This window comes from Biomphalaria glabrata, chromosome 10 (genome assembly GCF_947242115.1).
Source record: "Biomphalaria glabrata chromosome 10, xgBioGlab47.1, whole genome shotgun sequence".
NCBI classification, from domain to species: Eukaryota; Metazoa; Mollusca; class Gastropoda; family Planorbidae; genus Biomphalaria; species Biomphalaria glabrata.
In genome coordinates this window covers 32,992,749-33,015,863 of record NC_074720.1, presented here as the reverse complement: position 1 = coordinate 33,015,863, position 23,115 = coordinate 32,992,749, and the positions used below count along the sequence as shown (strand labels likewise).

Here is a 23,115-nt window from a genome sequence, read left to right as displayed (position 1 = left end):
TGGTATTTGACATTTTTATGAATTCTAAAATGTTGAAACAATTTTAAAGCAGTGGTGCAACTAATATTTCAAAGTCTATTATTTTGAAATATCAAAATTTGAAGGTAGAATGCTTAAGACTTATTTTTGCTTTTTATTTTGATGAATTTTTGAAATAATTATTCTTTAACATACACTGGTTCAACAAAAACTCACCAATTCTTATCCTTAGCTGATTATTGGGACGATGGGGTATCACAAAATGTATGACTGAGTCTAGGAGAGCTAAGGACATGTCAGCCATTACTGGGGCGTGTTCTGAATTTGGTTCTGGACATCCACATACTGTCATGTAGGCATCACCAATTGTTTCTACCTGATTAAAATATTACACATACATATAGATAAATAATATATATTAATATTGTATTAATAAACAAAAAAAAATCGTGAACAATGTCACTTCTTTTAAAAACACTTAACCAGGACAAGAATTTTTTTTTTTACAGCATTTAAAACAGTATGAACAAAAGACTTACTTTATACACATTAAAGTTTTGAATAATATTATCAAACTGGCTGTAAAGAAGATTCAACATTTCTACAATCTGGAAAGAATAAAGTCATCAAATGCTGGTTATATATTTTTATTTCATATAAAATGTGAATTTGAAATATTTTTAATAATACAAAAGGAGCTGACAGCCTTTAAAATGATACAAGAAATGAAAACAAAAAATCAGAGAGAATTTAATTCTAAAATGATAAATTCCTCTTAAAATTGTGAAAAATGTAGGTCAATAATAATAATAATCTTTATTATCCATAAGGAAATGTGTCTTACAATTTGTGCATTACAGCAAATAAAACATGTTTGGGCAATGGGGTGTCAGTTAAATAAAAATGTCTAATAGTAGAAAGAAAGAAAAAAATCAGAATAACTCATGACCATGTTTGAAGTTGAAGTCATCACACACTGTCCTTCTAATGAAGGTTTAGGCTATAGTGTAATAATCTTCTTTTATAAGACAAAAGAAAAAGAACACTAACCATGAAATTTTTTTTTTTCATTTTGTTTCACTATCTTTTAATGAATATTTTTTTTACTTTTTACAATACAACTTTTGGGTGGCACTGGATCTCAAAAACATCTCTAATGATTTTATTAGAAATGTGAAGATATATAACATTGGGAATTGAAAAAGAGACTAATTTGTTAGCCACACTAGGAAAACTCTATTTTGACTTATAATTTTTGAAGTAAAAAGAATGTATTTGAAATTTGCTTGGAAAACTAGAAAATATTGTTTTGTATTTTTTATGTTTTTCTTGCTCCATTCTTTAATGTTATATCTAGATTGGGCAAACTAGATGAGTAATCTCTAAGCTATCCATTCTACTTTTGGAGTTACCTCCATTGGTGTACTCTCCCCTGCCAGAGTAGTAAAACCAACAATGTCTGAGAAATAGATTGTGACATCTTGAAAGGCTTCAGCCTGCACATGTTGGCCAGCTTTGAGATCATCTGCCACCTTTCTATTTCAAATAGAAACAACAATCATATATCAACAGTAGGTAATATATTAGAAATAAAATTCAGTTGATGAAATATTTGTCAAAATGTAAAAGCTAAGGCCATAATTAAGATATGTCCCAAGGCTGAGCTGCTTAAATGCTTATTTAATTCTTGTAAGAGATCAGTTCATTAAAAATAGTAAATGCTATATGAAAAAAAATCAAAAAAAATTAGTGGTTTAAAAATCTAACAATATTATTACAGTAGATTTTTAAACTCATCATTAACTGTTTGAAATGAGCTTATGAACAGTGTTGTTTTTTTTTCGAATGAAATACAGACACATCTTTTTTGTTAACTTAATATGAATAAAAATTAATGCACTAAAATAAACATTTTGTCCCTTTTTCCTAATTGGTTAATATTGTGTTTGAAAACACATCATTAATAGGAATAATGTATCAAATACAAGTTATTTATCACATTAAATTAACAAAAGATATTAATGAATTTTAGTTTAAAACCAGGTCAAAATATGAAGCAACAATTCCTTCACACTATTCACCTTGGAACTATTAAATAATGAGATGACTTAAAGCTTACATATCATTGGCTCTTTTACCTGGGCAACATTCTGTATAATAAAGTTTCTGTCTTTCTTTTTTCTTCTTCTAATTGAATAGTTCTTTCTGACACAAGATCTTCCAGTCTTGTAGAATATCTTTCCATTAGTGCTAACATGTTGTCTAGTACTCCAGTCATTCTGAAATAAAACACAAACAATTAATATTGAATTTTCCTAGAATTTACTTTAAAAAGAAAATAAAGTTTAACGGCTTAAACATTTAAACCCTATTGCATGAAAGATTAGTAGAATTTTAATGTCAAAAATATTTTCTTTACTTTTCATCTATTTTAAAATTTCATTAATACTGTCAATATATATATATATATATATATATATATATATATATATATATATATATATATATATATATATATATATATATATATATATATATATATATATACATATATATATATAATTTTCATTTAAATAAAAATTCAAACACTATAATGATGTCATACTTTAATGGGCTGAGCCGCTTCATGGTATTTAAAACTCTCTTTACAGTTGGACGTTCTGTAGGGTTTTCAGACCAGCAGCATCTGATCAAACTAACAAAGGACATCATCACAGCTTGGTGCTCTGGAAATTCACTGTTTATGAAAGGCCTCAACAAGATGCTGTCTTTGTTGCAGTTGGCAACCTGAAGAATGATCTCTGAAAATAATGAACAAATGTTTGAACTGCACATTTCTGTCTGAATACAAATTCATTCTTATATATTCTTAGACACAAGAGACATATATTTAATGCTAACTGAATCTCTAATAAAAATAAAAAAGAAAAATTAAATAACTGAATCCAAAGCTCAAGTTTAAAAAAACAAAAAGACTGTAGCATGTATAAATCATTCTAAACAATAGAAGTGAAATTGTCATTCACCAACCACCCTAACAAAAGTGGCCTTAGCAATGTGCAGGGTCATAGGGGAGTATCATTACAGTCCTATTGTGGCCTCTAATACTTGCATGAGTGGCTGATGGTGACAAAAGATTCTCTTTATTGTGCGGCCTAAGTTTTAGATCCTGTAGCTGTTGCCCCACTCACCACCCTGTTAGGCTGCCCCTGACCCTAAAAAATGAAACTTGCTTCTCTTAAACATTTTTGGATATGTGTCTCAAAGGTAACATCCAAACAAAAGTATGCAATACTAATATACATCAATTTTTTAACTAACAACCAATATGTATATGCTCAAAAGTAATATTTTGTAAAAAAAAAAAAAAAAAAAAAAAACTCTCAAAAACAAAAAAAATTATATAATTATGTGTTGAAAGGGTTAAGGTAATAGTCAACTGAGTTGCTGGGTAAATTATCACAAAAGAATCATGTGACACAAATTTACAATTCATAATTTTTTTCCAGAAAAAGTATAGGCCTTTATATAATCAGTAAGAATCATATATAATATATAATTATATATAATCATTGAGAATGCAATTCTTAACAATGTGAACAACTTTATTTTATAACTCTTCTGTTACTCAGGACTAAAACAGCTCAATTTTTTTAAGTGGAGTAAGAACATATCCTCTAACTTCTATCATTGATTAAACAAAGCTCTGTTAATATTTTTCCAATCTAATTATTCATTCTAACATCATTCACTGCTTTTAATTATATCTCTAGTTTCCTTTCACAAAAATACAACTGTACAACAGCACAGTTAATTGTATCACATGTTTCTGATGCACAATTTTACCAGGTGAAAAATCTGAAATCCAGGTTTATTTATATTACTATAGTTCAGACAGTGTGTGATACCCTTAGCAGTCATTGTGTTCAGCTCCTCACTGTAGGCTGTGTTTTTACATAACAGCTGTTTCAGGACAATGCCAAGAGAGTAAATATCTGCCTCTTTGGTTTCAAGATGTTTCATGTTGTTTAATATGCATCTCAGAACTTCTGGAGCAGTCCAAAACAGATCTGAAAGGCAAATTAATCAAAATAATGATTTCTGTCTTAAAAATACTGACATACTTAAGGATGAAAATAAATATGGATAGTTCATAGCTTGAAAGTTTGAAAGAATTTTTTTCTCAGAAATTCTTTTTTTTTTTTTTCATTTAAATATTAGCAATTTGTCAAGCTAGAACATTAAGCGCCACTTTCAATAGCTAGTCTAATATATATATATATATGCAGCTTGTCTTTGAGTCTGAAGATTAATGAGGACTTAGGTTTTTCACATGCTATACATATAATGGATATATATAGTTTTAAAATCTCAAAGTTCTAACATTTAATTAAAAAAAAAGAGGACAACAGTCAAACAATGATATTTGTTAGTAGGAAAATGCTGTTCAAACAGAGAATTTTATGAAATTCTGGTAATTAATAAGAATGTTGCAAAACTGACAGAATATAATGAACAAAACCGAATACCTTGTTTGTTTCATAATCAAAGTAAAAAAACACATTACTATTCAAACTATTTAGATGCTAGAATGAGATTTAACTTGCCTGTATAATATTTATCATTACTTGTGTCTTCTGCTGGCTTTTCTCCCTTTTTAAACCTCTGCAGGCCAAAGTCAGTAAGTTTGGCTACCCATCTGCTATCTACCACACAGTTGGATGTTTTCAGATGGCCATGCTGTCCCAGCTCACTTGTGTGGAGATAATTTAAACCCTGAACAATGAAATTATAACTTACTAATTGTATTTACATTGCGATAATCACACTTCTAGTGATTACGTACATCAAGCATGAAGAACTAATTAAATTGTTGAATTAGAGAATCTCAGACTGAAATGTCAAGATTTATCTATTAATGTTAAGTAATAATTACAGGAGACTTATTTAAGTTTAATATATTATAAACAAATTAGGCCTATTTCTAAATTAGTAGATCTAGATCTATATCCTTCAAAGATTCAATAAAGTATGTAATGTTAAAACATGATAAAAGTAATTAGTATGCAAAGTTCAAACATGATAAAAGATATTAAATCTAGTCTACAATTGAAATTAAACCTGGCACAGGAAGTTTCATAGTTAAATTTAAATCTAAGAAGTAAAGGCTTTTTTTTTTTCAAATAGTTTTAAGAAATATGTGTACTTTGTTTACTCACCGTGCATATATCTAGTGCTATAGAGAATTGAAACATTGACTCCAGTTTGATATCTGTGTTGTGTAAAATATCTTCTAAACTTCCTTTGCTGCAATATTCCCATAACACACAAATATTAGGGGCTTCTGTACAGGCACCATGGAATGTTGCCAGATTGGTATGTTTTAAAGATTTCATCTAATACAGAAAAATATAAAAATAAATAGTAACATATAATGTAGATATATAGTATATATATTATGACCATGTTACTTAGATCTAATATAGGCCTACATCTATGTAGCAAAGATTAAATAAAAAGACCCTAAAAAAATAGACACAAATTTAGATCTCTTTTTTTTCCTTTTCCCCATTGAACTAATGAGATGTATATAATGTAAAGTATACAGTTCATTACTATTTCGGTTTCCCCCACCTGAACAGTGTGAACCCAAACAAAGAAAGCTATCATATGAACAGCGAAGTAAATTGAACAACAAATAAATCTCATCGAAGATAAGATCGAACTAAATCATCGATCAAACAACAATAGATCAAAACAAACAATGTTTAATAATACATAATATGATAATTGTAAAGTAACAAGATGTTTTCATATGTATAAATTTCATGGTGGTGATTAGGACATTAATAATTGTTCAAATAACAATAACAGATCTTACACACTCCATCTTGGCGCCCTACAGAACACAAACTTCATACACCTACAACAACAATAGTTAAAGATATGGCTCCAAGGGTGGAAAGGCAACACTCTTTCCCATAGCCCCAAGCCTAACACCCTGAAACGGAAGAAACCTAGAACTAGCAATGCTGCTACAACAAAGAACTTTTCAATAGCGACACCCGTACCGAAAGATCAGCCTACATAATAAACCTACGTACTAACGCATCCTTAAAAAACGGGGAAACAGACAATCAGCCAACACAAAAGCTCTCTCTCCTGCGGAAACTAAGGATGACATAAACACACACATACACTATATTCTACAAAACAAAACGCACCTAATACAAACTACTTCCTATACATTAAAACACAACTATTATACACAAAAAGAAAACTTCAGGCGTGCACAACACTTACTATCACCAATAGATATTGAGCTCTCTTAAAACATACAATGTATTAAGACTACGCTTTCCGATAGCATATCTGGAGGCTCCATCACTCTCTTACTTAAAAATTTAAGAAACTAAAAAACAAAATCACATTACAAAAAAAATAAAAAATAAAAATTTTAAATAACCTAGATAGGCAGCCCCTGCAGATACTATATAGATCTAGCTAATCAAACATTCTTTTTCTTTTTTTTTCTAAACTTGCCAACTCTTACTATTTTCATTTCTTTAAGTAACAGTTTGTCCTCCCTAATAGATTTTTTTCTGACTTTCTTGACAGCCACCTGGTCACCATTCAGTCTAGCTACCTGTAAAATAAAAATATATTGTGAATTTTGGTTTCTTTCCAGTATTATCAGCAACAAGAAATTAGAGTACCCTATATCTAAGAATGAGTGGAATGAAAAGTGACATTTTTTTGGTCACAAAGTTTGGTGCAATAAAGTGAATATGTCAAAAAATAGAAATTAATACATGAGAAAATGTGTTATCTACTGTTATGTTATAGCAAAAAAAAAATATGGTAGTGTTGAATAATAATAATTTATAACATAAAATAAACATATTCATCTTTGCATCCACTAGACACTAGATATAAAATTAAAAAACATATTAAAATAATTTTTAAAAAAGACAAGAAAGCTGATAACTGATAGTCATAACAACATTAAAAAAAAAAAATCTATATTTATAAAAGCAAATATAAATATTTATAGAACATTAAAATTATGCTAAATATTCTGAACTATATGTTTATTTTCATCTGTTATTAGAAATTTGATTTGGTGAACACTATAGCCATCACAGTTTAATTTAAAATGCACTGAATTTATCCCATTAAACTAAAATTATGCCCCTTGTGACAAAGAATAGGTTTATCTATCCACCAAAAGAAACATGAATCCGTAGTTCTACTTACTTGTTAAGCCTAAATTTAATATATAAAGGCTACCTTAATATTAGTAAGTGTAGTTAAAATAATATGATCTGTAATGAATTAGCCTACATTTAAACAAGCTTCATATAGTTCATGTGGGTTTTTATAGTTCATGTAGGCTTCATGTAGGTTCATATAAATTATGTAGTCTTAATACATTTCATGTAGGCTTTGTGTAGTTCATGTAGGCTTCATATAGCTCATGTAAGATTCATGTACTTTATGTAGGCTTCATATAATTCATGTACTCTTCATATATTTCATGTAGGCTTCATGTAGGCTTAATATAGTTCAAGTATGCTTCGTTTAGTTCATATAAGCTTCATATAGTTTGTGTTTTATTAACCCTTTTTTTATACTAATAACTTTTTGTTTAGACCTCTACACACCAGCCTCATCTCTTCTCCAAGCAGTAAACAAGCTAGAGAGACGTACAGAAACATGTTTTGTAAAACAGATGTCATTATTCAAAAAGATTTTTTTTTTTTTACCAATGTGAACATTTGGCTTATCATGAGCATATTGTCTGTCCTCATGTTGGAATAGCCGGAAACGTTTCCGGTGGAATATTCGGACCTGTTGTCGGACTCATTAAGAGATTGCTTGCTGCCCAGAGTTGATATAGCCTGGGAAGTAGAAGCAAATAAAACATGTGACATGAATGCATTAATTAGCCAACATTAGTGGCGCATCAATACAGTGGAGGGGGAGGAGGGGATCTCGTTTTCGCCATTGAGCAACGAAGAGTTTTTATAACGTTATGTGTTGTTTTGTAATCACGCAACCTCTCTTATGACAGGATTCCAGCACACACATTCTGGATTCAAACCTATCTTCTAGCACACACATTCCGGATTCAAACCTCTATTCAAGTTGAGCAAAGAAAAAGGAAGACCTGCTTAATGATTAGGCCTTGGCCCAGTAAAATACTTTTACAATATAATGTTAGGAAACCGTGAAGATTTAACATTGGCACAACCTTATTAACACAGTGAGAAGAATCACATACTTTCATGCGATTGTATATTGATTTCTATCAAGCGCTCATTGTTAGACGACTTATAAAAATGTCAATGTGATAATCTTGCTTGGACTTACTTTTCCCCTTAGTCTAATAGATCTTCATTGGAAATAGACCCCAAGATTCTCACCATTTCTATATACTAAAATAAGTAAATAAATAAAAAAGGGGTTCTCAAACCGATATATCACAATATTTAGGGGTTTTATTGGAGGGGTAATGGTTGGGGATGACTGTCGATACAAGTTCGGTATCTTCCAGTATGTAATATGTAGAATTTTATGCTTCAAATACCTTTTGATTGAATAAAAGTTTAACTTTTTATTAAACAAATGTGCAAAATATTCATCTTAGTTCCATGGTTTAATGACATTTTTAAGGGTATACTCTGAAACACAAAGTGTTGTAAAGTATAGACCCCACTGGAGTAGCCTATCTTTTCTCATTGTTCGATTCTTTGCCCACACACACAAACACACTCACTCCACCATTACACAAGAGAGCATAAAACACTGAACCATAATCTTCAAATACAAAAACAAAATTTAATAAAATACTCTGAAAGACACAAAGATAAAGGCACATTCCTCGTCCCATATGCTAGGACAAACTTGTACAAATGCTCCTTCTTCCCTAGTGCTATTAGAACATGGAATGGGTTGCCTGAGCTAGCCAGGAAAACCAGTGACTTGGCAGAATTTAAGTCATTGGTTAATATGCATGACTAAATGCATGACGCGTAGGACGTAATCATCTTCTTTTTTGAAGTAACGTCTGTATTATATAAGATAAGAAGATAAGAGCGTAAAATCAACGACTTAGAAAGGGATGATGGAGCAGGCTAATGTCATGAATTGGCCTTTGAGCCACAGAAAGCTCTTAGGGAGGGATGTGGTCTATGACGACGAAGAAATAAATGCATTTTGCTCAGAAGCAGTGAAGACAATGCAAAAAAAAAAAAAATACCGCTGTAATTTATTACATTAATAAACTCATTATGTTTCAACACAGACACGCGCCTTAGACATATCCAATGTTAGCGAGCCTTAACTTAGACAAAGCATCGTAACAGGCACAGTGGCTAAGTTAAAAACGATTAAACTTTGTATGGCACCTACCGTTTGAGATATGGGACCTCTGGCAATATTGAAGTTTAAATCTGTATACTTGACTTTCCACATCGTCTCGTACAGTTCTCTCTCTTTCTTCCACCACCTGATAATTGTGTTATAGAATCATATTAATCTAGACTTAAATAGAAATATACTAGGGCCGGCCTTAGGCATGGGGAAATTAGGCGGCCTCCTGGGGCAGAGGGCTAAAAAAAAAAGAGAGAAACTTGGATCAAATCTCAAACATAGCATAGCTCTACGGCTCTTCTACGGCACTGTCTACTAGCTTAGCTGTAAGTCTCTTCTACGGCTCTGTCTACTAGCTTAGCTGTAAGTCTCTTCTAAGGCACTGTCTACTAGCTTAGCTGTAAGTCTCTTCTACGGCTCTGTCTACTAGCTTAGCTGTAAGTCTCTTCTACGGCACTGTCTACTAGCTTAGCTGTAAGTCTCTTCTATGGTTTATTTGCGAATGTTTAGATCTACTTTTTAGACTACCCATGTTAGAAGACGCTTTTTGTTGCTTCCTTTTGTGGTGAAAATGTCGAATTGTTAATTTGAGGCTGTAACGCGTAATTGTATTTTTTTTCTTTGCTTTTTATTTTTCTATTTCATTTGGGGTCACCAAATTCACTTCGCCTAGAGCAGGGGTTCTCAAGCTGTGGGTCGCGACCCCCATGGAGGTCGAAAGACGATTTTGCAGGGGTCGCCTTAGACCAACAGAACTATGGATTACGATTTTTATAACATTATCGAAAGCGCTGATACTTTAGAATATTTACGGTTGGGGGTCGCCGCATGGTGGTGAATAGTAAAAAGGGGTCGCCGAGCTAAAAAGGTTGAGAACCGCTGGCCTAGAGCCTCTAATTTCCCAAAGGCGACCCTGAATATACAATAGAAAACGGAAAACCCTGTTGGACGAACGTAGACCTAAAGGATTGGTTATCACAAATAAGAAATAACTATTTTATTCACCAATTATATGCAATTAAAAGCGCAAACAAACTTGAGACACATATTTTGTAATCATCGTAAATATATGAATACAACATGTTGAGAATAATGAAACGAGTAGATTTACATATGGCCTACATTCTAAATTTCATAATGATTCGTAATTTTCCCTTGTTTAAAAATGATTACCTAGTTTAGTCGCAGCCACAAAATATTGTCGCTCTAGTGTGATTGTTCTTAAAAGATATAGAAACCAGTTTTAGTTTAATTATTTTTATAAATTTATAATTATCATGATAGTTATTTGCAGAGTAACTGTCAATTAATTTAAAATCTCGTTTTCCCGCCAGTAAACTTTGTACCTACCTATATATGATGAGAAATATGATAATAGCAGCCAACATGATTGAGACGACGATAGGAGGAGCTACAACCTCAACTAAATTGTCTAGAAAATTAAAACAAGTAAGGAAAAAATATTATTTAACTTACAAAAAAAGATATATTCTAGACATGAAGACTAATATGATATCTAACTTAATTAAATCTGTTTGGCAGTATTATGAACTTGAAGCCACATTTGCCCAGAGAGTGTTCTTGGCATCTAGATTTAACTGTCACTCCATATTAGGAAAAATAACGTGGTAGGTGTACTTAAAAGAGTTAATCCCAGGTTAAGTTTTGCCAAGATCTCTACCGCTAATCAATTCATTACATTTCATTTTTGTAAAATTAATTCATGTTGCAGAATCATTTTTTTTTCTTTGATGTGTCTGTCATTTACCTACATTGGCATAAAGGCTTAAGGAATAAGAGGGAAGGGAGAAAATCGTGTGGGAAAAAAAAGATTTATATATATATATATATAATCTACTTTGCAAAGACATTGTACAGAGTATTGAGATGTCTGTAGAATGAGTATAGGCTTTAATACTTGTTGAGGCATAGCATGAAATGTCTACTGAAATTAATTTATTAATAACATGAGAAATTCGGAATGATCTTTCTATTCGCCACTAGGTATAAGAAACATAGGCTATATACATACATAGACATTACGAAGAATGATATTATTATATTAAAACATACACCTCCTATCCGGTGTAAATATTTGACTCTTCCATGTAAATAGTATTAGACTATTAGTCGTCTTATACAAATAACATCAATTTGGAACACCTTAATGCATTAAACATTTCACACACGCTAACCCACGTCCCTTGCTGGCTGGAACCCACATAAACTGAGCGTACAGCAAGCTGACAATGATGCTTAATATGCAGTAACAATAAAACTATAAAACAGCCTAGTCAAACATCAGGTTAAGGTAAACTATCCTACACCATGCAGGATCGGTTATTACTAGATCTACATGTATTAAGTACTCACACAACTTTGAGTAGTTTCCAGAACTCACCAGAGACTAAAACCTACACCAGAGCTTAGTATCCAGAGATCGATGACGCGCCGGCCGGTGAGCGCAGACTATCATGCACAAGTCAAGCAAAATGATGATCAGGTTCTAACACGTTGTTGTGCTCTAGTCACTGTCGTGAGTCATACAAACAATTATTGACTTTTGATTTCTTGGTCAAGCAATAGTTCTACCCGACTGACCATTTGTAAAGCAGTCGAATATATGTTCCTAAACTTCTATCTTTCTGCTGGTCAGTATCTATTATATCATTCAATCAATATTCCAGAATGTTTATTGATCAGTTGGCGCATTTGTTTTTAAATCTGAATCGATATCCTCACAACACAGCAAGTAGATCAATGATCATTTATTGATTAGTTTTATGTGAATGCGTAAAAAATCAACATAGTATAAAGTATGAAGTATAAAGTATAATGTATAAAGTATGAATTTCTTATGTTTTACTCAAGCTTAGAAATACTTAATGCTACTTTTAATCTATTTTTTGTAAAAGTCCCAGTTCATTGTATCGTGGCTCCCTGATTAATGGAAAGCTATAGTTTTGTGCCCACTTCCCCTGCCACGCCAAACAAATCGGGATTGGTGTCATCTCATTCATTCTTTCTTCCCTCCCTCCTTTTCAACGTAGACATCAATTGTGTCCCTTTTATTAGGCCAAACACAATAAACACAGTATCATTTATGTCGCGATGTTTACTGTAGCATGAAATTAACATTTTGTTTCGTTTCAACGTTTGATTACTTGTTCTCGTCGATACTTTTTAAGCAATTCTTTTTTCCCTTTTTATCAAGGAGTTTTTTTTCTACGTCCGTGGCCGCTTTTCTTATTAGTAAGAAGGTCAAAAAGTCGAGATGAAGAAGGCGCTCGAGATTTGAATTTGTCAAGGTCAGGGGCTGTTATTGACAGATCGCTAGGGCTATTGGTTGTTAGGGGAGGAGGGGAGACGTGGAAAAAAGTACGTAGGTCAATTAGTGGACTGCACAAAGTGTGGTACAAGTTTTCGTTTGATGTTTAGTCGTCCTGTACAGTCTGACCATTGAATCTACTGAAGCTTTTTTATCATTAATGGCGCTAATTAAAATATTTTTATATAAATTTAAGTAACATTTAAAAAAAAATATTTTGATATTTTAACTCTCTCCAACAAAAAAACAAACTTGACAAAATGTTTGGATAAAGCTATAAAGCTTTACTTCCCCAGTTTATATGTAGTTCGAGGAATGTGATTTTGACATTCATGGCTGGGTAGCACTAGCTCTCGATCGCTCCTCATGGCGTAAAGCTGTGAGTCTCGGAGTCTCGAGATTTGAAGCAAGAAGAGTGGCCAGCGTGAAAGAGCGCCGAACCAACAAAAAAGCTGACAGAAGAAGCAGGCCTATCTGCAACTGACCAAACCTACTACTGACACGTATGCAGCCGGCTTTTCAAAATGAGGATTGGACTTTACAGTCATCTTCGAAATCATAGGATATGAGAAATGTGCTCATCTTTGATCGCGAAGGAGGAGCTAAATGTATGTAGCCTATAATCTATATATTGTAATTCAAAGAGTGGGCTATGCTTCAACTGTTTCGCCTACCTTAATAGGGAGAAATAGTATTGGTAAAACATGCTACAGAGATATAGAGTTGTTTTTCTCAGTTAGAGGATTGCGTACTTAAAACAAGCAGTAGGACTACATGATGCCAATGTGGTTATGTTTATGTTGTTTTTTTTTGGTGCACTCCTCAAGCCCGATCTCAAACTTAATAAACTCTTTTAGTCTTCTTAAATCCCCCGCCACCTATCTAACGTAAAACTCTCATGATATCTTAAGATTTGTACCTACTAATTATAATAATGTAAAAATATTGTAAAATGTAAATGTATTAGCTAACAGCTATTATCCATTATAAATAATACCTAGTACTACAGTTACAGTTACGATTAAAATATAAAAGTAGTGATTTTGAATTATAATGATTGTGTTCTGTCAATATAGTAAGCCTATTCCCAACTTGCTATTTGGTTTTTATTTCAATCGAAATGAAATTGTATGGACCATATAGCCCAGTAAGTAATTGATCAAATGTTTATAATTATCACTAAACTCTTCAGTCACAAACTCGTGCACTATTAACTTATTATTTATTTCCCAACCACGTTTAAAACTTTTAAACACAATGGAAACACCAGAACTAGTTAGGGGGCGGGAGGTCAACAACACCCACACAGACCACCGACGATGTTACTAGACAAGAGCTCACGAGCCTACTGTTTGAAGTAGCGTTCATTTCTGAAACTATGCACCACCAAATCAAAGTTCTTTTTTTTTAAGTCTTTGATCAAATACAAAACAATGCAGGGAAGATATAATCAGTACATGAAAATAACGTTAAAACTTTCGTAGGTTTTAATTGAGCCTTTAAGATGCAATAAGAAAAGATAACATAAGATAATTGGACAAGCGAATGAAAGAATGTAAAAGGAAGCTGTCCAATCAGATAGCCTTGAAACAGGTGCATCTGGTACATTGCATCACGAATAAACATTTAACTTTTTTCTACATCAGTTACTGAGAAGATCGGGATAGATCGGGATATATGAGGTATTCGGGCGAGGTTATCTTTTTCCCTGTCACGTGTGGATCTAAGTGGGCAGCAGTCTTAACCAGCAGGGCACTAATGCGTGATCAGTATCACAGTCCCCTTTTTGGTAGCAAGGCGTTAGAATTTACTGCCAATATCTCTTTTCCTGTTGGTGCCAGTGCCCAGACCTACGATGCCTCCATGAGACACAATGCTGCGATGTTGTCTTGAAGTATGTGTTAATAATGCAAAGCTTATGGTACGTGCAGAATTTGAGCAGTCTTTGGCTATTCTCATGAATCTTCTCGATTCCAAAAAGCCCAATGCAGTCTGGCCAGGTAATATCGTCTGATCCTCTGGCCAGATACTTCTCACTACGAAATGATAATGATTAGACAAATTAAGCAAATAAAATGGATGCTTAAGTCAAGACATCATTTCTAACTACACGGCGCCCTTGATGACCTTGTCATGTTCACCAGTTGGGAATACATGTATTTAAATAGAGATCCTTAACAAGAAAGCAATCACATTGTCGTGGCGGAATGGAGAGGTCACAGAAACACAAATGCAATTAACTTAATAGTTTGATATGAGCTTCAATTCCAGCTGCTCTGTTACATTGATTGATGACTGCAGTTTATGACCGCAGCAAACAAATTACTGTTTTTTATGGGAGGGGGGGGGAGGTGAGTTATCTCTTTCTCTGTTTGTACAAATGAATGCAGCTGACAAAAAAAATTACAAATACAGAGACAAATTAAAACGTAAATAGTTTATCGGTTACTTCATATACAGCATGAATATAAAACACTTTACCCACATGCTAAGATTATAATTCTAAAATAATAATAAATAAATTCGGCATTAAATAGTTAAGTGGTCAATGAGTAATTACATCCCTTCACGCACACATACATATATACACACACACTACCGCTTTAGTCGAGTACCTTGGCTGCGTAAGTGTTCTTAAAGCCCAACATTAAAAGGTCCCAAAAGTTCATTCATTCATGAAAGATTGGAATTTAAAGAAGAAATGTGTATGTTTGACATCATGCATTTATAAACATTTTAACAAAGTAGTAGACCTATTATCGACCTATTATCAGATGATCGGTAAGCTATAGTCATATTTGTTAATTAGTGATGGTCAATATTGTTTGCTATGGTAACAATGACAGTAAAAGCAGCGATACAGTTATGTAAATATGACATGACATGAAGCTTAGATCTAAGCCTACAATCCGGCGAGCTGACCCAGCTGCATTTTCTTTTAGTAACATAGTTACAGTTTCCACAAGACCTGTTTCAGAAGAGTCCATGGGTAACCATTTAACTTGCCTTATTAAGAGGCTTTCTTTCATTCTCAAAACTAGCTCCCTCCCCAATCATAAAGAAGAAAAAAAGACGTGCAATTGACTTCATTGAAATTCGCAAGGAAAAAGGAAATCAGTGTCATGCGTGCGTGAAGTTGTTTTTTGTTGGGTTTTTTTTTTTTGTGTGTGTTTGATAGTTGTGTTAAATGTATAGGAAGTAGTTTGGATTAGGCACGTTTTGTTGTCTAGAATATTGTGTATATGTATGTTTACGTCAATGTGACGTAATAGGGTGAAATAACTATGTTTGATTAATTGTAAAGACAGGAATGATTCCCCTTAAGAAGTTTATATAATGCATGTAGACCGTGTTTAGTTGTCCTTTGCTCCTGAGTTACCAGCTTGACCACTGGAACTGTGTTGTGAACTGTATACATTGTTTGTGTTAGTTATTGGTCGTGTCTTGGGGTACTCGGGAAAATTGTGCCCTGCTCTGGAGATCTTTGGGCTAAGTATATTTTTAATCATTATTGTATTTTGTATTTTAGGATTAACTAGTAGATATAGCCTCAAAGGATTTCCAGGCAGTATATCTTTACCCTGATGCATGGGCGTAGCCAGGATTTTTTTTCGGGGGGGGGGTTTAGGGGGGGGTGAATTTTTTTCTCACCTCCCCCCCCCGATGTGTGTGTGTGTGTGTACATAATCTTTATTACATTCTGACCCTTCATTCTTTCGGAAGACGTTTATTGTGCCCTAGAATAGGTTCTTCCATGAGTTAGTGAAAAAAATGTAGATTCCCCGACATTACCAGCAAAGGGTCTGGGGGAGCGCCGCCAAGCACTATTTCTGAAATTGAAAACCAACAAAATGCATATTCTGAGGTATCTACAGTGGATTTTCCTGCTATTAAAAAGTTCTATTTCAAAAACCTAATGTGCTATTCTTACTGACTTAGACCCTCCCTCGTCGTTCGGCGCATTTGCCATCAAGCTGTTTCCATAAAATTGTTGACTCACCGCCATTAATAGCAAGGGGGTCTGGGGGAGCGCCAGGAGCTCCCCAGCGCGGGGCAAGGCCCCGCCGCCAAGCACTATTTCTGGTATTGAAAGCCAACAAAATGCATATTCTGAGGTATCTACAGTCCATTTTAATGCTATTAAAAAGTTTTAGGCTTTTGACAAAGTTCACCACCATAGTTTGCTTAAAAAATTTAAATATTCCGGCATTACTGGTCCATTGCATCAGTGGATTAAAGACTTTCTGATAGGGAGAGAACAAACTGTAATAATAAATGGTTCTAAATCAACACCGATAACAGTAACTCAGGTGTACCTCAAGGAACAGTCTTGGGTCCACTACTGTTTTTAATTTACATAAATGATTTACCAAATTGCATTACTTCAGGAACAAAAGTCAGATTATTTGCAGACGATTGCATAATATATAGAACAATAAAAACAACACAAGACACAGATATTTTACAAAGAGAATTAGATGAATTACAGAAATGGGAATCAAATTGGAGCATGTCTTTCCACCCAGAAAAATGTCAGTTGTTAAGAGTAACAAAAAAACTAAAACAAATTAATTCCACTTATCTTATTCATGGCAAACCAGTAACACAGACTAAAAACGCAAAAAACCTAGGTGTTATAATAAATGAAAAACTGTCATGGAATCCACATATTGATGAAACTACAAAAAAATCAAACAAAGCATTAGGATTTATTAAAAGAAATTTCTATAAATCAAATAAGAACATAAAACTAAAATGTTATTTATCCTTGGTTAGGCCAATAATAGAATATGCATCCTCTGTTTGGGACCCCTCAACTCAAGAAAACATTAAGAAACTAGAACAGACACAAAATAGAGCAGTGCGATTCATAACAAACGAATATTCACATTTGACTAGAGTAACACCTTTAGTAAAATCACTAAATTTAGAAAGCCTTCAGGACAGAAGGCTCAAAAGTAAAGTAGCAATAATACATAAAACACTGAACCATAATCTTCAAATACAAAAACAAAATTTAATAAAATACTCTGAAAGACACAATGATAAAGGCACATTCCTCGTCCCATATGCTAGGACAAATTTGTACAAATACTCCTTCTTCCCTAGTGCTATTAGAGCATGGAATGGGTTGCCTGAGCTAGCCAGGAAAACCAGTGACTTGGCAGAATTTAAGTCATTGGTTAATATGCATGACTAAATGCATGACGCGTAGGACGTAATCATCTTCTTTTTTGAAGTAACGTCTGTATTATATAAGATAAGATAAGATATTTCAAAAACCTAATGTGCTATTCTTACTGACTTAGACCCTCCCACGCCGTTCGGAGCATTTGCCACCAAGCAGTTTCCATAAAAATTTGTCACTGGTAATGTTTGAAGCCTCTTCCCACCTACCATGAGGACCTCATGAATGAGTGGCGTCAAGTTGTACTAGGATATCATTGCAACTCTTCTTATGCGTAATTCATTTTGTCGGAGAACATGTCCCGCAAACCTCATGCGTCGTTCTCTCACTATCTTACTAAAGGGTCGACTCCCAGTTCGGCATAGGATTTCCTTGATTTAGATCCCATCTCTATAACTGACTCCTAAAATCTGTCTTAGCCATCTTTGTTGAGCTACATTTAGTGTTTTTCGATTTCGGTAGATGACTATTCACTGCAGTTTATTAATGGAGCCCTGCCACGCTCTAGGAATTAAGTGACTGTAGTTTGCTTTAGATTTTATATCGAAAAGAGAAGTTTTATCGTCAAAATCTTTTGTTGGGGGTTTTCCACCTCAAAATGCTCTGTAGGGGGATCTAAGACTCAAAACCATCTGGAGGGGTTTTAAACTTTAAAAAAAAGCCATCTGTAGAAGAAACTTAAAACCCCCGATTGGCTTGGCTACGCTCAAATAATTTTAGTGTGTACTTTGCTTTTTTTTGTATATTGAAGATGTATTTTTAGCACCAAACCCCTCTGAATGGGGGTTTAAACTCAAAACCCCTTTCGGCAACGCTCATAGCATTTTGAGTGCGTAATTTGCTTTTTTTTCTTACACTGAAGATGGCGGGGGGTTTAAACTCAAAACCCCTTTGACTACGATCATAGATTTTAGAGTGAGTAATTTTCTTTTATTTATATTGAAGAGGTACTTTTTAGCTTCAAACTCCACTGGAGGGGAGTTCAAACTCAAAACCCCATAGACTACACTCATAACATTTTTAGTGTATAATTTGCTTTTTTTTTATTATTAAAGAGGTATTTTTTACCTTCAAACCTTTAAACTCAAAACTGAGTCAAAACCCATTTAGCTACGCTCATAACATTTTGAGTGCGTAATTAGCTTTTTTTTATATTAAAGAGGGGATTTATCGTAAATTTTAGACGGGGTTTTAAAATCAAAATCTTCCTTAACTGTGCTCTTGGAATTAGGGGGTTTTCGTTTGCATTTTTTTTTTTGTTTTGTTTTATAGAAGAGGGGGAGTTAACTGCAAAAACCCCAGGTAGGGGGTTTAAAACTCAAAACCCCTGGTAGGGGGTTTAAAACTTAAAACCCCTAGTAGGGGTTTTTAAACTCGAACCGCTCTGGTAGGGGTTTTAAACTCGAACCCCCCCTGGTAGGGGTTTTTAAACTCGAACCCCCCTGGTAGGGGTTTTTAAACTCGAACCCCCCTTTACCGAATGGATGTTTATAAGTGGGATTCTATGATTCTATGTAGGCTCATAGGTTTCCCTGAAGCTTATAGTTCAACATGACCCTTTTGTTTGTTTGTTGTTGTTTTTTTGGCTAAAAGTGGCTGTGTCAGCCTGAAGCCTGTAACCCCAGAGTGTAGTATTCCTTCAAAAGGTGGGAAAATAATTACGGAGAGAAATAGTTAACGCTGATATAAAATACCTAAATCTAGCTATAAGACTAATTGAATCTTTTTAGCTAATAGGTAAATTAATTTATAATTTTTTTATGTAGAATGGGGTGCTCTTTTAGAATCAATCCCCATTATCATGTAACATGGGGTACTCTTACAAGCAACCTCATTCAATATGTAAGTCACCCTTAGTTCCCGCAGTGGAGGGAGCTTTTTTTTGTGAGCTGGTTTTCTGTTTCCCCGTTTTAACAGTACGTAAGTACATAGTTTTAGTAAGTAAGCTGATCTTTCGGTACGGGTGTCGCTAATGAAAAGTTCTTTATTGTAGCGGCATCACTAGATCTTGGTTTTCTTTCGTTTCAGTGTGTTAGGCTTGGGGGTATGGGAAAGAGTGTCACCTTCTCGCCCATGGAGCCGTGTCTTTAGCTAGCATTGTTTGTGGTGTATGAAGCAGCTGATCTATGGGGCGCCGAGATGGAGTGTGCGTGTGGAAGGTGTGTTATTGGTGTGTTATTTGAACAATTATTAATGTAATGTTAACCAACATGAAATTGATTCACATGGAAGTATCTTGTTAATGTACAATTATGTATTATGAAATATTGTTCGTTTTGAACAACTGTTGTTTAATCAATAATGTTTCAGTTCGATGACATTTATTCATTGTTTATTTTTTCGTAGTTTATATGCTAGTACTCTTTACTTTGGGTTACACTGTTCAGTGAACGGGGTGCCGGGAAAGCGCTGAACTTATGTCTACCCCTTGAGAAAGACATTGAAACCCCACCTCACAATCAGTGAAGCTTAGGATACTGAAATGACAAGGTTGCAGAGGAAGAAAGCTGAAGTTCAGCGAAGAGGTGTGGGGGCGACCCTATGCTCCCCTGGGAGTTCACTGGAGAAAGAAGATAAGTAAGTTGTTTATTTGCTTACCTGGAACGCACAGCTCACTGTTAAAACCACAGCGTGGACTGTCTAGTGGAATGAAGTCACTGGAACTGTTGGAATCATTATATTGCTTACCGTTACCCCACAGGATGGGGGCTTTCATGTCCCACGTGATCTGATGAACAATTAAAAAAACTTATTTTATACTCAACGACTTAGTCCTATAAGGCTTGTCTTCAAGTCGGGATATTAATGAGGAGTGCAATATTTCACGTGGTTAGACAGTCCCAGCGACCTACATATTTTGCCACAGCCAATGTAGACATAACCATTGTCCACAGATGGCCCAATTAGATTGAATACACCCAAGATAAATACATTAGATTTCATGCAGTTTCCTTTCTGTTTAGTGTCCTCTACCAAATTTAGGGGAATCATCGAAAAAGGACATGATAAATTAAAGGGCATGCATGCCAAATAGCGCAATAGGCAAGATGCAAAAAAAAAAAAAAGCTTATATAAGCGAACCTACCACATAGTCACTGCCATATATCTAAATACTAAAGGAATATGCTCCCTTTTTCTATTCAAAACAAAATTAAAAAACATTTTTTGATTGAGTCATGTAGCTTATTATTACGGACTATGAATAATTATGCGAAATTTTAACTTGATCCGAGAATGAGAAGTGGGAGAAAAACCGTATACAAAGCTTCTATAAGAAAGAACTGCACATTTACAGCTACATATCCCAATAAGTAACATTTATTCCTATTATTCGATATCAAATGAAATAATGAGTTACCAATAATTAATTCATTATCTAGTTTGTTAATATATTATATTGATTCATGTTTTGTTAAAAAGAATAAATAATTGTGTAAATAATTGTGTTCTGTTTCAACTTGAGAATGGGCATGGGAAGAAATAAAGTGTACAAAAATTGTACCAGACAGACAGACTGACTGAGTTGAGATCAGATTTGTAAAAAATATGTTTAATTTACCTGACCATTGACAGAATATCTGGTAATGACAGCTTGTTGAAATACGTTCTTCTTATTCATGTCCCAGATCAAAAAGCTGGACTGTCTGTCGGCTTTGTTATTTGTTAGAAATCTGCCAGTTTGCCCTTTCAAAACAAAACAAGCAAATTATAATAAATCCTTTAAAAAAAGCAAAGCTTATCTAAAAGGGGAAGAACTCCTCCTTAAAACTATATCTACCAATAATGTACAAGCTATTTCCCGTATTCGATATAAAACAAAATAATAGAAGATTTCCAGTAATTAATTGACTAATTGAGTATTTTTTTTATATTGATTCATGTCTTGTCTATGCAATAAATAATTGTGCAAAATTTCAACTTGATACGAAAATGGGTGTCAGAGAAAAAATGTGAACACACTTTTTACCAGACAGACAGACAGCTTAAATAATATAAGCTTTGTAAAAAGCCACAAAGTTTCGGTCACGTATCACATTAATGTATGCAAATGTATTTAAGAACGTTGCCGCGCGATGTGCTTTTATTCAAATTAATGATGATGTAAAGCTTTTATTTATAGAAAAATTTAGCTTTACATCTCTCCACTAAATTCACTACTTCTCATTCTATTTCACACATCTTAATTATTCTAATTATCATCACCACTTCACTGATCTTCACTATTCAATATATATTTACCTACTATTTCACAGATGTTTATCATTTCCATAATATGAAAGTAAGCGTCATTCTGTCACAGAGCTTCACGGGTCGCTATACAGTCGACCCACTAATCGGAACAGCCTCTTATTCCGACCAATTTTTAAAGTACTAAACGAATCCTATTATACTATTGACACCTGTTAATCAAACCGTCTTTTAGGTTTAAAACGATCGCATCCCGGTGTGGCCCGATAATCCCGATTAACCGGATTCGACAGAACTTTCATTATTTCACTGATTCTACAGGTCTTCACTCCTGGACAGCTTTACAATGTTATCTTACTTCTGCTGAGAGGCGTTACTGATTTTTGTTTAACACTTTAAAAAAAAAAAACTATGAAAAAGTATTTCATTTTTTTTCTGGTCTTTCCCTAAAGCACATGACAACTCATCGTGGAAAAGCGGCGTCTCAAAGTGAATAAAAGCCGTTTACATTCAGATACCATTTTATATTCGGTTTCACTCTTTTCCTCGCCTTTAATGAATGTTAGGGTCGTGATGGCCGAGTGGTCAAGCGCTAGGCGTCCTAACCGAGGGGTAATCAAGTTTGAATCCCCGATGAAGACTAGGGTTTTGAGCTTCGTGAATTTTAGGAAACCCCCATGAGTCCTCCCAAGTCTAACGAGTACCTGACATACGTTGTGGATGTTGGTCTTTGTTGTCTTTGTTGACCGTCGGTCATAGAAACATCTGCCCCCCCCCCACCCCAGGTCTGAAAGAGGCACCTTTAGTTTACTTTTATTTAACGAGTGTTGCAGACGCTGTAGGATAGAAACACTCGGTTACAGTGAGGCCTGAACTTTTGGTCGGCCTATAGGACTTAAACATTTCATATCACGGGCCACATCAGAACAAAGAATCGCTGAGTCCAATAGACCGGCCCATTGCGGTTTCATTATGCACTGTGTGCAACAGCTTCGAGGGGCCCGATAGCATCGCACATCGGGCCTGATGGTCAGCGGGCCGTAGTTTTGGGGATAAC

The 23,115-nt window shown here is 34.1% G+C and overlaps 1 protein-coding gene across 4 annotated transcripts in view; it reads right to left on the bottom strand.

Moving 5' to 3' along the window:
* The window catches only part of LOC106066187 (atrial natriuretic peptide receptor 1-like), a 93,858-nt gene that overhangs the window by 7,684 nt on the left and 63,059 nt on the right, over positions 1-23,115 (bottom strand). For all 4 annotated transcript variants that reach the window (XR_008780126.1, XM_056043903.1, XM_056043904.1 and 1 more), the window contains 14 exons: positions 21,430-21,554; positions 20,469-20,598; positions 10,705-10,786; positions 9,394-9,490; positions 7,746-7,880; positions 6,533-6,625; positions 5,199-5,375; positions 4,587-4,755; positions 3,888-4,049; positions 2,585-2,780; positions 2,118-2,258; positions 1,392-1,515; positions 519-587; positions 196-355 (listed from right to left, as the gene is read on the bottom strand). Coding sequence is in view for 3 of the 4 variants with exons in the window: in XM_056043903.1 (XP_055899878.1) it covers positions 196-355; positions 519-587; positions 1,392-1,515; positions 2,118-2,258; positions 2,585-2,780; positions 3,888-4,049; positions 4,587-4,755; positions 5,199-5,375; positions 6,533-6,625; positions 7,746-7,880; positions 9,394-9,490; positions 10,705-10,786; positions 20,469-20,598; positions 21,430-21,554 (1,860 nt within the window). In the remaining variant the exon portion in view is untranslated. The remainder of the gene's footprint in view (positions 1-195; positions 356-518; positions 588-1,391; positions 1,516-2,117; positions 2,259-2,584; positions 2,781-3,887; positions 4,050-4,586; positions 4,756-5,198; positions 5,376-6,532; positions 6,626-7,745; positions 7,881-9,393; positions 9,491-10,704; positions 10,787-20,468; positions 20,599-21,429; positions 21,555-23,115) is intronic.